This window comes from Phascolarctos cinereus, unplaced genomic scaffold, assembly GCF_003287225.1.
Source record: "Phascolarctos cinereus isolate Bilbo 61053 unplaced genomic scaffold, phaCin_HiC Scaffold_8;HRSCAF=390, whole genome shotgun sequence".
NCBI classification, from domain to species: domain Eukaryota; kingdom Metazoa; phylum Chordata; class Mammalia; order Diprotodontia; family Phascolarctidae; genus Phascolarctos; species Phascolarctos cinereus.
Window position 1 is genome coordinate 65,646,935 of NW_027556291.1, and position 17,053 is coordinate 65,663,987.

Consider the following 17,053-nt stretch of genomic DNA (forward strand, 5'->3'; position numbering starts at 1 on the left):
CAAATCTCAGATACCCTTTCCTCTTAACTAGGTGCAAGGGCACCAGACCCCGTTTGGCCTTAGATGAAGCCAGCTGTGCCTTGATCCAGTTCTGTCCTTTTTTCCTTACCACCCCACCACTGCCCGCCACCTGCTGTCCGCCACCCCACATCACCCTGGGCACAGGCTCCTGGCCCCAGATCAGGCTGCCAGGTTCTAGGGATGAGGGAAGAGACAGAAGGGAATAGATAAAGAGGGGAGATCAAGTTGATATGCTTACCCAGAATTCCCAAGTGCTCTTCTGGGCCAGTCCTTGGGCGAGGAGTCCTGAAGGTGCCATCAAAATATTCCCTGTACACAACTTTCTTATACCGAGAACCCAGGAGCCCATCTTCATTGCTCAGAAAGACATGGCCATAGCTGGGAAATACAGAGAGTATGTCATCAGCCCCTGGCCCTCTGGGCACAGTCCATCCCTTTAGGGGACAAGGTTGATGGGGGGAGAGTACAAGCTCATTTTTAGATGTAAAGAAGGTCCTATACCACAGATGGAAAAACTGAGGTGCGGAGAAGCGACCCTCCCCTTCCTATAGGTATACTCTGATGGTCTCATTGCATGACCAGGGGATCAGAGAACAGGTTGCAGCTTCCACTTGCCCCTCTTAACTGCTACCCATGCCCAGGGGAGGCAAGCCAATATAGTGGGAAGAACCTTGGCCTGGATGCCAGGAGAGTTGGCTCTGCAACATATTCAGCGAGGGACTTTGGGCAAGTGACCTCTGCCCTCTGAGCCTCAGTGTCTTCACCTGGAAAATGGGGATAACACCATATTCATCTAAAGGAAGGAAGTCAGACCGAAAGCTCTGAAACCTGTAATTCTAAGCAGTGAGAGTGGCAGACCAGGAGGCAGCAAACAGGCCTAATTCCTGCTTCTGCCTGCTGCCTCTTCATTGGGTGTGTCCCCTTGGGCAAGTCTGGAGCCCCCAGCAAGAAGAAAAAGCACTTTGACATGCAGTTCTCCATGAGAGCAGAGAATCTGAGGGCAGGGGGTATACTGTGGTGACCTTCAGGAAATGCTTCTGTATTACTACAGATACCCAAGGCCCAAAGCCTCAGGAAACACCTGTCCACTGCCCACTGGAGCCCAGAGAATTGAAATCCCCTTAGAAATGGCAAGGATGGCTTCACTGGCCAAATAAAATGCCAAAGAGCATCACATCAAGAGGCTGGAGGATGGAAGAACATGGCAGGGAGGAAAAGAGGCCGGAGAAGGAGCATAGGCTACGTGGGGCTAAATTAACAAGTTCAAATTTCCTAAAGACAAGGAAGTTCAACTCTGCTGGTCCTCCAAGGGCGTGGGAATGGGCAGGTGGGGAGAAGCTATGGGATGAGATACCCATCTGTATGAAGCAGAAGAAGGACGCCAATCAGCGGGCAGTCAGTGGCTCCCTGCTAAGGAAGACAAGCCACGTTGACTTGTTCTTCATGCCGGAGAGATCTGCCGTCTCCTACAGACAAGCACCTGGGACATGGTGCTGAGCTCCCAAGATTCATCAAGCCTCACTCACACATTGCCCATTTCTGGCTACTCAGGAGGGTGAGACCACTGGAAAGACTCGAGTTTTGCTGAAGTTCTTGGCAAGAGACTCAAGACCTTGGGGCACAGGTGGTGTTTTCCTCATTACTACTGATGGATTGAAGTTAAGCCCATCCTGAGGAGAAAATAGGACTTGGGAAGTGAATGGCTGGTTAAGATGTCCTCTATGAGCAGGATTTGTATTTCTGGACGAAGGAATGATGGGCTTTTGGCCAACAATAAAGTGCACCTAACTATATATACATACATATACATGTATATACATATATACACACATATATGTGTATAGGTATATGTGTATATATATGTACATGTGCATATATATGTGTGCGTGTGTACATATTTGTCTAGAGTGCCGTGAATCCATTCATGAAGGCTTCAAACTGAAAGCGGAGGAAAGAGCAAACTCCCTATGTACATCTGCCAAGTTAATTGCCATAGAGTATAGCAGCTACACACTAACCTAAACAAAATGGCAGTAGAGAGGCCCAGTAATTGACAGAAGGGATGGAACAACAAACCTCGAAGTCACGGACTCATTCACGAGGTACGGCTGGTTAACAGAGGAATGAGAGACACTACCACAGGGTAGTACATGTCAACCTGTACCATAGGTTTGGGAAGGCTGCAGAGAAAGGCTAGGATAGAAAGGCTCCCTGTGGCCTACAATTCCACAGGAGAATTCTGCCCAGGAGGCATGGGAGGCTTGTGGGAATGAGGTCCCAAAGACCTAAACAGGAGCCATTCCAATGAGACATAAAAGGGGAGCTGGGGAAAGCCTGGCATGGAGGCTCAGGGAACTGGGCCCCCAGCCTAGATCTCTTAACCAGCCATGTCTTCAAAAAAGAAGTGAAGGCAGGTGGCTGAGGCTGAGTGCAACAGCATGACCCAGGCCTGCCAAAGGCCAAGCACAGCTCGGAGGGAATGGAGAAGCAGAGTGCGGGAAGGAGTAGGGTCAAGGGGACAAAAGAGACATGGCACAACTACTTGACTCAGGATCCTTGACTCAGAGGCCATGCAGTACAACTCCTTCATTTTACAGAGAAGGAAACTGAGTCCTGGGGAGGAGAAGGGGCTTGTTCAAGGTCACTCATAGGCTCCTAGTTCTATAGCTGGAAGGGCCCTCAGAGTCCATCCTATCCAACTGCCTCCTTTTTCAGAAAAGGAAACTGAGGCCTGGGGAGGAGAAGAGACTTGTCCAAGGTCACTCATAGGCTCCTAGTTCTATAGCTGGAAGGGCCCTCAGCAGCCATCCAGTCCAACTGCCTCCTTTTTCAGAGGAGGAAACTGAGGCCCAGGGTGGGGAAGGGATTGGCCTAAGGTCACATACAGAGACAAGGGAAGGGAAGTGACTTGCCCAGGGTCACATAGGTAATAAGTTTCTGTGGCAGGATTTGAACACAAGTCTTTCTGACTGCAAGTCCAGAGCTCAATCTACCATGCCACAGTGCTTCCCATATTTTTTTCTCCTGCCAAGGAAGATTATCTTCAGCCTGAGATGGCCAGAACAAAAATAGTCAATAGGGAGGTGAAACCTTCACTAAGTGAGTAAATAATATTGGTTGGTTCTCTTTGAAAGGTGGTGGAGGGCACTGAACGTGCATAGGACTGGAGGAGGGCTGATAGGCTGCTTTTCTAAAAGATAAGATGTGGGAGTCCCCAAAGGGAGCCAGTGAACTCGGCTTTGCTTTCTGACAGAATTCGAAGACGTATTATTAAAGAGCCGCTATCTGGGCAGTTAGAGAGGGAAATGTTAACACCAAGCGCTGACATGACACGGTTTCACCAAGAACAAGTCACACTACGCTTGCCTCATTTCCTTTCTGAGAAGGTCACTAGCCCAGGAAATCAGGGAAATCCTGTAGTCATTGCATACCTAGACTTCATCAAAGCATCTGACTGAGCTGTTCATGCTGCCCTTGGGGATAACACAGAGGGATGTGGGCCAAACAACATGGCAGAATTAGGCAGATTTGGGCAGCATGGTACATGGTAAGGAATGCTTCATAGTGGCTCGGACTAGGATTCAAATACCAGACCAAGGAGTTTTTAAATCCTCCTAGAGGCACTAGGGAGCTACGGAAGAGTTTTGAGGAGGGGAGAGACATGATCAGCCTTGGATCTTAAGAGCATTACTTTGGCAGCTGAGTAAGGGGAAGAGGAGAGACTGGCAGGCAGAGCAGTTGGGAGGCTCTTTGGATGGTCTGAGGCAGGCTGATGACCACCCGCACTAAGGCAGTGGCTTAATGGGTGTTGAGGCAGAGCTATGGGGACAGATGCTGAGAATGTTGAGAAGGTAGAATTGATAGGGCTTGAGAGCTGATTGGGTCTGAGGAGGGAGAGGAAGTAAAGAGTCAAGGGCCAGTCAGGTTTGAACAAAAATGGGCAAATCTGGAGAAGGTGCAAAGTACTTTGGCCAATCTACAGGGAGGGGAGTCCAATGATCAAAAAGTTCGCCCCCCTGCCCTCCCATGTTAGAAATGGGGAAACCGAGGCCAGAGGGGCTGCCCCAGATCACACAGGGAGTAAATATTGGGGATGAGATTTGAATCCAGGTCTTCCTGACTCTAAATTGAGCACTCTCTCCACTATGGTACGTACGCTGCCCAAAGAGGGCTGGACTCTACGCTTGACTGCAGAGATTTGGGAGGCAGCACAGACTCTAGCTAACTGAATCCATGAATTCCAAGCAGGTCTCCAAAGATAAAGTGAGCCCCAAGGCAGAGCCTTGGCTTGGGGAACCCCCCTCCCCCCACATCACAGCAGGAGAAGAGAAAGGATGACTCACTCAGGAGCCACCAGACAGGTGGGAGAAGCAGGGCATAACAATGGCACACAAAAATCAATGCACATGGGTGGTTGACAGTGCCAGGAGCGACAGAGATCAAGGAAGATGGAGATGCCGAAAAGGCTATTGGATTTCCAACGTGGGAAATCACTGGCAAGCGTTAGAGAGAGGCTGGGGCAGAAGCCAAATTGCCAAGGGGGGGGAAGGCGGCCCATTGGTGGGGAAATGGCAGCAACAGGAGAGACGATCCTTTCTGCGAGTTTGGCAGTGAAATGGAGGAGGGAGACAGAGGCAGGTTTGTAAACAGTGGGGAAGGGGCCAGGATAGAGGGAGAGACTCAAGATGAGTGGAAGAGGCAATCGTTGGCAGAACAACTGTGTAGAGGAGCCAACTGACAACAGGTAATTATTAAGCCCCTACTTTGTGCCAGGTATTGAGAAGTATTCCAAGCATGGGGGAATGTTCAGTGCAAAGGTGAGGAGATCAGAAATGACAAATAGGCCTGTATGATTGGCCCATAGAATGTGTGGAGGGGAGTCACATGTAAGAAGACCAGAAAGGTAGTACAAGTTGGGAAAGGCTTTAAATAGAGCTTATGCTTGATCTTGGGGCAGCTGGGTGGCACCATGGTAGAGAGAGTGCCAGGCCTGGAGTCAGGAAGACCTGAGTTCAAATTTGGCCTAAGACATTTACTAGCTGGTGTTACCCTGGGCAAGTCACTTCACTCTGTTTACCACTGGTTCCTCATCTGTAAAGTGAGCTGGAGAAGGAAATGGCAAATCCCTCCAGTATCTTTGCCAAGAAAACCCCAAACGGGGTTACAGAGAGGTAGACACAACTGAAATGACTGAACAACAGAATATTTGATCTTAGAGGTAATAGGGAGCCAGCAGAGTTCACCGAGGAGAGTGACATGGCCAACATGAGCTTTCTGATTGTCACCCAGGCAGCTGTGTACACAGTGGATTAGACAGTGGAGACACTGAGGCAGGGAGGCCAATTAGGAGGCCACTGCGATGGATGAAGCCAGAGGTGATGAGGGCCTGAATCAAGGCAATGGCTGCACAGACAAGACACATTGTGGAGAAAGGAACATGATCTACCAGCTGAGTGGGTATGTGGGGCAAGTTAGGAGAGAGGATCCCAGAACCTGGGTTGGAAGGGCCCCAAACCTCAAAAGCCATTCCTACTCTACCCCCCTGGACAAGGCCATCCTGCCCATGCCTGAAGGCCTCCAAAGAGGGGGAAGCCACTCCATCCCAGGAGTCTAAGCCCAATCTCCCAATCTCCCCTCTGCTCCAAGATGTAGGCACAGGGATGGGGGCAGCAAGGGTCTCGATCAGAGGGGGCAAAGTGGCATGAATCAGATTCAAATGTCATTGGGAAATGTTCACCAAAAGAAAAATAAATACAACATAGAGAACATTAATTTGTGGTTTTCAAAGTCAATATGTGGCCCCCACAGGTCCTTTTCTCTTTGAGTTTGATATCACTGATGGTCTGAACAGCTACCAAGTGAATCCTGTTGGCAAGTCAGCTGGGGAAGAGGAAGAGCATTGTGCAGCTGGGAAGGCCCAGTGGAGATGGGGGCCAGGCTCTCAAGTCAGGGAAGAGGAGCTGTGAGTGCAGCAATATGAGGAACTCCTGGTGTGGAAAACCCCTCTGCCAACATACAGCAGCAGCCGATCCTTCATGGTTCTGAAGAGTTGTCGGGGTGCATGCACCAAGAGGCAAAGTGACCTGGCCCAGGATGCCAAGCTAGGTAGGTCTTCCTGACTCCATCCACCTGGCCACCTGCCTCTAAGTCAAGCTTAGCTTGGATTCACCCTCCAACCAGACTGGCCTTACTCTCTACCCTTTATCCTTACCTCTGACCCCTGAAGCAGTGAGGACTGGATTTAAAGTCAGGAGGACCTGAGTTCAAATGCAGTCTCAGACACTTACTACCTGTGGGACCCTGGACAAGTCACTTCTGTTCTCTGGGCCTCAGTTTCCCCCTAGGTAAAATGAGGGGTTTGGGCCAACCAGCCTCTGAGGTCCTACCCCCACCATCCCCAGCTCTAGAACTGGGATCCTCTGTGTCACCCTGGGCAAGTCCTTTCCTCTCTTGGAGCCCCAGTGCCCTCCTCTAGAACGGGGCTTCTTTAACTTTTTCCACTGGCGACCCCTTTTGGAGTTGGCCACAGTGTTAGATGGTGGCCTGAGGGCATGTGCAGTACAAAGTGCGCATGCTGTGTGTTCAGAACCAAGGCTGCCATGAAGCTGAGGCAGTATAACACAGACAAGCACTGCCAGAAACACCTCAGATTCATTACATTTGATTTTTAATTCATTTTTGGTTGTTGCATGCTCAGAAACTTTTTACTGTTGCCAAATTTTTTGCAACCCCATATGGGGCTGTGACCTACAGTGGAAGAAGTGCTGCTTTAGAAGGCCTTTTCCCTATTTCTTAATGTCCCCTCTGTTGCTTTAAGGCCCAGCCCAGGTACCCTACTCCATGAAGCCCCTAGCTAGAAGTGACCTCTCCCTCCTCACCTTTCCCATGGTACTTTGCTTGGCTTCTCCCTGGCACTCACATAACTCTCCTCTAGATCACAGCTTGGTGACTTCTCCCCACATCTCCTACCCCTTAAATAATAGCAAACATTTATATAGCACCTACTGTGTGCCAGGAACTAGGCTAAGTGCTTTTTTTAATAAATATTATCTTATTGGATCTTCATAACAACCCTGGGAGGTAGGTGCTGTTGTGATCCTCATTTTACAGAGGAGGAAACTGAGGCAGACAGAGAGGAAGTGACTTGCTCAGGGTCTGAGGCTAGATTTGAACTCAGTTCTTTGTGACTCTAGATCCAGCATTCTGGGCACTGCAGTGCCTGTTACTGCCCCTCCTTGAGGGGAGGGCCAGGAGATCTTTATAACCCAGAATCCAACACTGTGCCCTGGGCCTTGGATTCTTCCTAAATGTTTGCCTTGATTGCTCCCTCCCTCCCTCCCTCCCTCTCAGCAGGCCTCCTCACCTCTCCTTCTCTGATTGATTATGCCAGTCGCTCTCCCAACTGCGGTCTGGGCAATAGTCCCATTCCACCTCCTCAGCCATGATGTAATAGGTGCGAACCGCTTGGTAACGCAGTCGGGCTCCAGACCTTCTGCCTTGGCACCTGGAGACATTGTAGGACGCCCTCATTCCCGCCTGGAGGTGGTTGCTTTCTTGGCAATAGATCTCAAAGGTCCCTGGGTGGAGGAGAGACAGGGGGAAAGATCTGCCTCAGGCCTCCCCAGGGAACTGCACCTGCTTCTCTCAGAAAGCCATGCAAGAGATGGTCCTGGGCAGGGATCCCTGGGAAATATAATGACAAGGACTCCGAGGCTTGCAAAATGATTCCTTTGCAACACCCCCATGAGATAAGGAGAACACGTGTTAACTGACCTCATTTTAAAGATGAGAGAACTGAGGCCCAGAAAAGCTATTCCATATTAAGTGGGAAAGAAAAAAAAGAAAACAAAAACAAAAGAAAAGCTACTCTAGGTGTCATGAACAAAGTCACAGAGGTGGGAAATTGCATTTAGGGGCAGAGTGATTTGCCCAGTTTACAAAAATGGCCAAATCAGCACTCAGACCCAGTGGTGCTCCCTACTATGCCACATTGCCTTTGTCAGGGAGGAGAGCCTGTGTCCACCAGAGGAGGGGAGAGTGAGAGAAACAGAGAAAAAGAGAAACAGAGAGAGAGAGAGACAGGCAGAAGGGTCTGGACAGGAAGTTATGAGCAAGATAGGGTGGAGTTGGGGAAAGGGTCCCCACAGAACAGGGTCCATCAAATGTCTTGGGCTTGGGTGGTGAGGGAAATGAAGCTCTTGGTAGAGGGTTCAACTCAGAGCCTTGGTCTTTGGCCATCAGTGGCCCAATCGGAGCCCAGTGGGAGCCACGCCCTCTACTAGCTCCGTAAGGTCCCCTCCAACTCTGGCCTCGAGAACTCATCTTCCTCATCCATCTGTGTGCTGGGAGCTCTCTGACCGACCAAGTCAAGCCAGACAGCTGCACATTCCATTGTGACAGCTCGGAATTGGCTGTCCATGGAGCTCTAACAATGGAATGAAGACCAAAATCTGACTTGTTCAAATATTCTATGTCAGAGGTTCAAGATCAGAAGATATGGACCAGACACTCATTTTCTTTCGTTCCATGGCTCCTCAGCTCAAGAGTCTACGATGGCTTTCTACTACCTGTGCAGTGACATCATATAGGGGGACAAGGTGACCTGGCCTCCAATTCTGCCTGTGTGACCCTGGCCAAGTCACTTCCTCCCTGGGGGCCTTGGTCTCTTGCTCTGTAAGAATGAGGCAGTTGCAATAGAAGATCTCTCTCATGTCTCTGCTCACTTGGCCACACGCCCTGATGTGCCAGGGTCCAAGGTCCCTTCTAGCTCCAACAAGTTGGGTTCCTGACCCCCAAGCCTGCCAGCTTCTCAACGTCCCTATCGCCCTCCAAGGCGTGGCCAGCTTTCTAGGCACCGCTGTCTGCAACATTAGAGCCATCCTTATACTCAAGTGGGTGCCAAGCCCTGTTTCTGTCTCACATCCATCCTCTTTTCTCTAGACTCGTTGCTCAAGGCCTCTCCTGGACTAGGGTGGCAGCAGCTGCGTCACTGCTCTCCCTGCCTCAAGTCTCTCCTCATTCCAAGCCATCCTCCACAAGCTGCTCAAGTGGTATCTCCCCCTTACTCAATGACCTCCAATAGCTCCCTGTTGCCTCTGAGATGAAATCTAAACTCCTCTGTTTGGCAGCTAAAACCTCTGTCCAACCCAGCCCCAAGCTAGCTTTGCAACCTCTTCCAACCCCCTTTCCTCACTCTCCTGGCTAGCTTGCTTTTACACACATGAGCACACACACACACACACACACACACGCACACAAAGACATATTCATATACATATACACACATACACACACACATATACATGTACACATACACATATGCACATACATATATACACACATGCACATATATACACATTCATATATATACACAGATACGCACACACATATACACAAGACCATGTCCCTGCCCCTCTTCACATGTCTGGCATGTTCTCCTCTTCACCTTAGCCTCTTAGATTCTCTCCTAGGGCTCTTCCCACCAACTTACCATGTATTGGGGAGGGGGTGGAGAATATCTTTAATTATTTACATGTTAACCCTCCCATAGAATGTCAGCTTCTTGACAACAGGAATAATTTTACTTTTGTCTTTGTGGATCCCCAGTACCAGCACCGTGCCTGGCACATCATAAAATGGTGGCCCATTGATTCTCTGTTCTAGGGCCCTCCCAGCTCTGAGGTTGGGCATTCTGAGGCCCCTCTGTTTTGAGGTCTCTGGACTGTGACATTCTGTATTTTGGGGTATCTGCTAGCCGTGACATTCCATTTTTTGCCACTCTCCTTCCTGCTCTAATGTTCTCTGTTCTCCCTACCCTCTACAAGGATACACTTGGATAGGAGGATATAGGAATGGGGGCCAGGGTTTGGAGAGAGTGGAAGAGGAGAATCAATATTGAGAAAGATCTGTCATGGAAAAAAACAAAAGGAATTAATTTTTTTTATGTAATCCTTTTTAATTTTTTTTCAATTTCAGATTAAAGCTGAGGGAAGGGGCAGACATGTTCTTCTTTCTGATGAGCTTTGCCAGGCCCTTCCTTGGCCCCTTGGAATAGCCAATAGGATCAGAAAACAGAAGGCCAATAATAAAGGCTAGGGAAGAATGATGGCCGCCCAACCAGAAGGGTGACATTTAAGCCAAGCTGCTCCCTGCCCAGTGCGGGTAAAGCCCCTTGGCTCAGCTGATTGGATGGGATTTTCTTTTTCAGCGTCAAAGGGAGACAAAGGAGGAGCAGGAGGGGCTCGGGGCAGCCCCTAACTCCAGTAAGCCAGGACCCCCAGGTAACAGGGCTCTCGGCCCCAATTTCCTGGTTCTCTAAGCAGCACTGTGGACACCTGCTGGTTGCATGTGGAAAACCAGGCCTGACTGCAAAGGCCCAGAGCCTGCTCCCTGGGGTGGGGGCCAGGGCCACTTCCTCCCTGAGCCCCTCGCTCAGAATCACTTTCTTCCTCTGCAAAATGAAAGAGCTAGACAAGGTGGTCTACAAGGGCCTGGCTGGCTCTGGGCCTAGGCTCCTGGCTCTCTGAATAATGCTTACTTTCAGACGTATCCTTCTCCTACCCAGAATGCTGCCTATAGTAATAAAAAATAAAAGAAAGAGGAAAACAGGCACCCTGACAAAAGTAACCAACATATCAACCAAGTCTGATGACACATGCAACATTGCACATCCATGGCCTCCTACCTGGGCCACACAGGAGAGAGGGAGAGAGGTGATCTGGGGTGATTTGGCTTGTAACGCAGCTACCTTTTGTTTTTACATCACTTTCATTCCCCAATACAAATCCCCCCCCCCCCGATTGAGACAACCTTCCTGGTAACAGCAGATAAAAAAGGGAGGGGAGGAGTAGTGAGACTAACCCTCTATCAATCTGATGGTGCATGTAATGTCCGCCCCCATCTCTCATTCTCTCTCCCTCCCCGCCTTCTCCCTATCTCTCTGTCTCTTTATACAGAGACTCTCTCTGAACCAATATGGAAATCCTCTCTGCAGTATTCCCAATGGAAGGTCAGTGTTCATGGGGTAAAGCCCTTCACCCCAACTCTTCCAGTCTTCCCCCACAACATACTCCATGCTCGAATCAAAATGGATTCTTCTCTGCCCCCAAACTTCCATGCCTTTGTTGGTAATGTCTCTGGGCTGCTCTCTTCACCTGCTGAATGCCTGCCTGGCCAGTCTCAAACCACCTCTGCCTACCCCCCAGCTATCACCAGTAAAGGTAGCAAGGTGCCTGCCCCCTCACGTTTCTCAGAGCCTCTGCTCTGCCTAGCTCTAAGGAGCTAATGAGAAAGCAAGATTGCCTGGGCCTGGGTGTTCATAAGCCTTAGGGCCCACAAAAGCTGGGGCTCAGCAGAGGCAGGCCCCCTTCTGTCTGGCACAGCACCTGGGTCCCCATACCAAGCCGGGAAGGTCTGATTGCACTGTGTTAGGATGCGTGGGTGGCTTCCAGGCTCCTGGCGGGCCTGAGCTTTCTCCCCTTTTCCCTCGTCATGAGTGACGGTGATCTCATCTGCTCTCATGGATTCAATTAGCATCTCTCTGCTGTCGTGTGCTGATGCTTTTCAGATCTACATATTTAGCCCTAACCTCTCTGCTGACCTGCAGACTCCCATCTCCAGCTGTCTGTTACACATCTCTGACTGGATGTCCCATGGACATCTGAAATTCCACACGTCCAGAACATCTCATTAGCTTTTCCCCCAAACCCTCTCATCTGTTCAAGTGGCCTCCTTCCCTCTTGCCCCCATATTCAAGCTCTTGTCAAGGCCTGTCAATCTGACCTTTACAAGATCTCTCACATATGTTCTGAGGAGCAGGCCCTCACACCTGAACTATGGCAATGGCTGCTGATGGGTCTGCCTGCCTCAGTCTTCCTAAAGTACAAGTCTGACCACAGCCCCTACGCAGCAAACTCCAGTGGTTCCTTATCACCTCTGGGATCAAATATAAATCAAGTATAATATATATCTGATTATATATACATGTAATGTATATAAATCATTATATTATTATATGTTATATAAATAATTATATATTTACATATAACATATCTGATTGTGTCATATAATATATTAATATATTATAATAATATATAATCAAATATGAAATCTGGTCTGTGCTCAAAACCCTCCACATACACATTTCCAGTCTTCTTACACTTTTTATCACTACCCCTTCCCCACAGACTCTCCAATCTAGGGACACAGATCCCCTTGCTGTGCCTCATATAAGACCCTCCATCTCCCAACTCCAGGCATTCTCTTTGGCTTTGCCCCCTGCCTGGAAGGCCCTCCCCTCCTCATCTCTACCTCCTGCCTTCCCTGGCTTCCTTCAGGTCCCAGCTAAAATCCCATCTTTTACAGTAAGAGAAGGATGGGGAGAGGGGAGAAGGGAATGGGCATTTATACAGCACCTACTAAGTGCCAAGCATTTTCCAAAGATGATTTCATTTGATCCTCACAACTCTGGGAGGTTAGGTGCTATTATGATCCCCATTTTACATTTAAGGAAACTGAGGCAGACAGAGGTTAAGTGACTGGCCCAGAGTCACCTAACTACTAAGTGTCTGAGGTTGGATTGAAATTCAAGGTTCCTACTGACCCCAGCCCAGCCTTCTATTTAGTGAGCCTCCTAGCCCTGAACCTGTCCCAATCTCCCCTAATTCTAGGGTCTTCCCTCTGTTAATTGTGGCTAACAAGTCCTCCTAGATCCACTTTGGACACAGTTGTTTGCACGTTGTCTGCCCCATTATACTAGGAGCTCCCTGAGCACAGGGACTGGTTTTTACCATTCTTTCCATCCTCAGTGCTCAGCACAGTGCCTGGCACATAGTAGGTGCTTAATAAATGTTGACTGGGTGGACAGAGCCCCTAAGCCAAGCCAGACACTGAACAGGCTGGCAGGAGGAAGAGAAGGGGAGAGGCCTTGCAGGCTGCCAGTGTAGTCTAGGCCAAGAAGGGTCCAGAGATCTGGGACAGTGAGTAGGCAATGGGATGGGGGCTGGGGGGGCTGCCTCTCACCATTCCAGGGACCCCATGTTAAGCCAGAGGCCTTACCTGGAGTGTCTGGATGCATGAGCGCTGTAGCGAAGGTGTGTGGGAAGAGGGAAGCTCCACTCTTCCTCATGCCCAGCATGTGGACGGTATGGCCCTCGAACATGGCTCCATGCATGTCAGTCTCAGTGCCCAGGCTGAGGAAGTGCCAGGCCACTGTGTCCCCCTGGCACATGACTAACCCGGGCAGGTTTGAGAAGACAAAACCATTAATGGCTGAAAAAGAGAAAAAAAAAACACAGACTGAGGGTTAACAGTGGTGGTGGGTCTGATCACACCAGGCCCAACTGGCCCAGTCAAACCACCGCCTCTGAAGGAAGCTATGGCTGCTATCCACCACTGGCAACACAGGGCTTGCAGTGAATGAACAATTAGATTTCTTCTGCAAACTTATAATGACAACTGCCATTTATTAAGCACCTACTACGTGCCAGGCACCATGCTGTACACTTGGTACAAGTATCCCATTTGATCGTCATTACACAAAACACTATAATACTCATTTCACACCTGAGAACACTGAGGCAAAGAGTAGTTGAATGACTCCTCTGAGGTCACTTAGCCAGAAAGTGTCTCAGGCCAATTTTGAACTCCAGCCTTCTTTCTGCCAGGTTTAGTTCCATATGTTCTCATCTTGCTAGGGCCCTAATACATTAGATGGTCTTTTCAGAGTATTCTCCTACAGAATTAAAATGACAGTTGGCAATTATTATGCCCCTACTATGTGCCACAGACTGTACTCTACTCCATTTAATAATATCATTATATTTCATGTTCACGGCACTCTCAGGAGTTATGTGAAAGACTATTGTACCCATTTTGCCCCTGAGAACACTGAGAACACTCAGGCCCTTTGGGAACTCAAGCCTTCTTTACACCGGGCTTAATTCTCTGTGCCCTTACATCACTTGCTCTCTAATTCATTAAATGTCTTTTTCAGAGAATTCTCCCATATAATTATACAGACCACTACCATTTAGTGCACCCCTACTATGTGCCATGTACTGTGCTCTACCCATTTAGCAATATTGGCATATTTCATGCTCATGACATCCTTAGGAGTTGCATGAAATATTTATACCCATTTTACACCTGAGAACACTAAGGCAAGGAATAGTTGAGTGGCTTATCTAAGGTCTCTAAGCTAAAAAGTGAATCAGGCCTATTGGGAACTCTAGCTAGCTCCCAAACATACTAAATGTCCTTTGCAGAGAATTTTCCTACAGAATTATACTAACAACTGGCATTTAGTGCACCCCTACTATGTGCCATGCACTGTCCTATGCCTCATTCAGTAATATCATTGTATTTCATGTTCATGACACTCTCAGGAGTTATGTGAATGATTACTATACCCATTTTACACCTGAGAACACAGAGGCAAAGAGTAGGTGAGTGCCATTTATAAGGTTACTAAGCTAGATAATGTCTCAGGCCAATTTTTAACCCTGGCCTTCTTCATTACAGGCTTAGCTCTATGTGCACTCATTTTGCTAACCCCATAACATAATAAATATCCTTTTCACAGAATTTTCCTATAGAATTATACTGATAACTAGCATTTAGTGTACCCCTACTATGTGCCAGGCACTGGGCTAGAACCTACCTAATAATAACAGTGTATTTCATGCTTATGATATTCTCAGGAGTTACATGAAATACAATTATACCCATTTTACAACTGAGAACACTGAGGCAAAGAGGAGGTATGTATCTAAGGTCTCTAAGTTAAAAAGTGAATCAGGCCCATTGGGAATTCAAACTAGGTCCCTAACATAATAAATGTCCTTTTCTGAGAATTCTCTCAGATAATTATACTGACCACTAACATTTAGTGCTACCCTGCTATGTGCCAAGCACTGTGTTCTATCCCATATCAGTGTATTTCATGCTCATAACATTCTTAGGCATTAGATGCTACTTTATTATTCCCATTTTACATTCCAGAACAGTGAGGCAAAGAATAGTTCAGTGACTTATTCAGGGACACACATCTAGGGCGTATCTGAGGCCTATTTTGAACTCAGGACTTGCCATTTCCTCCCTCTACTCAACTACTTAAATGCATAATCCATTAAATGGACATTAAACAGACATCTCCTACATAACCATACTGACAACAAGCCTATAGTATGCCCCTACTAAGTGCCAAGCCTAGTACTTTTCTTTTTTTTTTTCTTCCTAGGGAGAACATGAAGCCAGTCCCCAGATACCACAAATGATGTAGTCGAGTTTCTAGCTCCTGGGAACCTGGGTGAGCCCATTTAGGGTGGGACAGGCAAAGGAGAGGCGGGTCCAGGAGAAGCCGGCCTCCCGATCCTGGAAGTGCCAGCGCCAGAGAAGTATGTGGGCTATTCAGTGGGGACACACAGCATGACGTTGGAGCTTCACACCAACCTTAGGCTTTCCATGCAATGCCGTACTTGGCATTTCAACTGGAAAGAACTGAGGCAAACCGGTGAGGAAGTGACTAATCCAGGACCACTAAGCTAGACCATGCATGCCTGAAGCCAACTGAGAACTTCTTTGCTCCAGATTCAGGCCTACATTCACTCAGGATCTGCACTCCCTGGTGCATTCAAACGAATGGACATAAATTATACTCAAACTAGCATTTGTTGCCCCCCCCCCGCTATGTGCCAAGCAACGTGTCAAGACCTATTTAGTGATATTATTGTATCAGGTGCTCAGGACATTATGAGGAGTTACATGCTATACTATTATACCAATTTGACCCCTGAGAACACTGAGGCAAAGAGTAGTTAAGTGACTTCTCAAAGGTCATTAAGGTAGAAAGTACGTGAGGGCGATTTTGAACTCAAACCTTCTTTATTCCAGGCTCAGTTCTATATGTACCAGCTTCCTAGCTCCCTAACAAAATAAAAGTCCTTTTCAGAGAATTCTCCTGTATGATTATACAGAAAACTAAAAGCTATTGCACCCCTACTACGTGGCATGCACTGTCCTATGCCCATTAAGCAATACCATTGTATTTCATGCCCATGAAATTCTCAAGTGTGACATGAAACACTGTTATACCCATTGTATACCTAAGAATACTGAGGCAAAGAGTGAGTGACATATCTAAGGTCTCTAAATTATTAAGCGAATCAGGCCCATTGTGAACTCAAGCTAGCTCACTAACAATAAATGTCCTTTACAGAGAATTCTCCTGCATAATTACACTTACAACTAGCATTGATTGCACCCCTACTATGTGCCATGCACTCTCCTATGCCCCACTTAGTAACATCATTTTATTTCACGCTCATGAAATTCTTAGGAGTTACATGCAACACCATTATGCCCATTTTATCCCTGAGAATACTGAGGCAATGAATAGTTGAGTGACTTATCTAAGATCTCTAAGTTTAAAAGTGAATCAGGCTCATTACGAACTCAACCCTTCTTTAAACCAGGCTTAGTTCTACATGCCCTCACCTTTCTTCCTCCCAAATTCATTAAATGTCTTTTGCAGAGAATTCTCCCATATAATTATACAGCAAACTAGCATTTAGTGTGCCCCTACTATGTGCCATACACTGTGCTAGGCCCCATTTAGTAATATCACTGTATTTCATGCCCATGACTCGCTTAGGAGTCACATGAAATATTATTATTTTTTTTTTGTGAGGCAATTGGGGTTAAGTGACTTGCCCAGGGTCACACAGCTAGTAGGTGTCAAGTGTCAAGTGTCTGAGGCTGGACGAAATATTATTATACCCATTTTACATGTGAGATCACTGAGGCAAAGAGTAGTTTACTGACTTATTTAAGGTCTCTAAGTCAAAAAGTGAATCAGGCCCACTGTGAACTCAAGCTAGCTCCCTAACACAATAAATATTGTTTCCAGAGAATTCTCCTATAGAATTATACTTACAACTGGCATTGACTATGGCCCCACTATGTGCCATGGACTATCCTATGCCCTGTTTAGTACTATCCTTGCATTTCATGCCTGTGACTCCCTTAGGAGCCA

General features: G+C 47.8%; 1 protein-coding gene across 1 annotated transcript in view; it reads right to left on the reverse strand.

Annotated features, from left to right (window-relative positions):
* Positions 1-17,053, reverse strand: part of HEPH (hephaestin) — a 68,963-nt gene that overhangs the window by 18,128 nt on the left and 33,782 nt on the right. Inside the window, 3 exon segments of the mRNA XM_020967266.2 lie at positions 260-399; positions 7,385-7,598; positions 13,078-13,290. Of these exon segments, the coding sequence (XP_020822925.1) occupies positions 260-399; positions 7,385-7,598; positions 13,078-13,290 (567 nt within the window).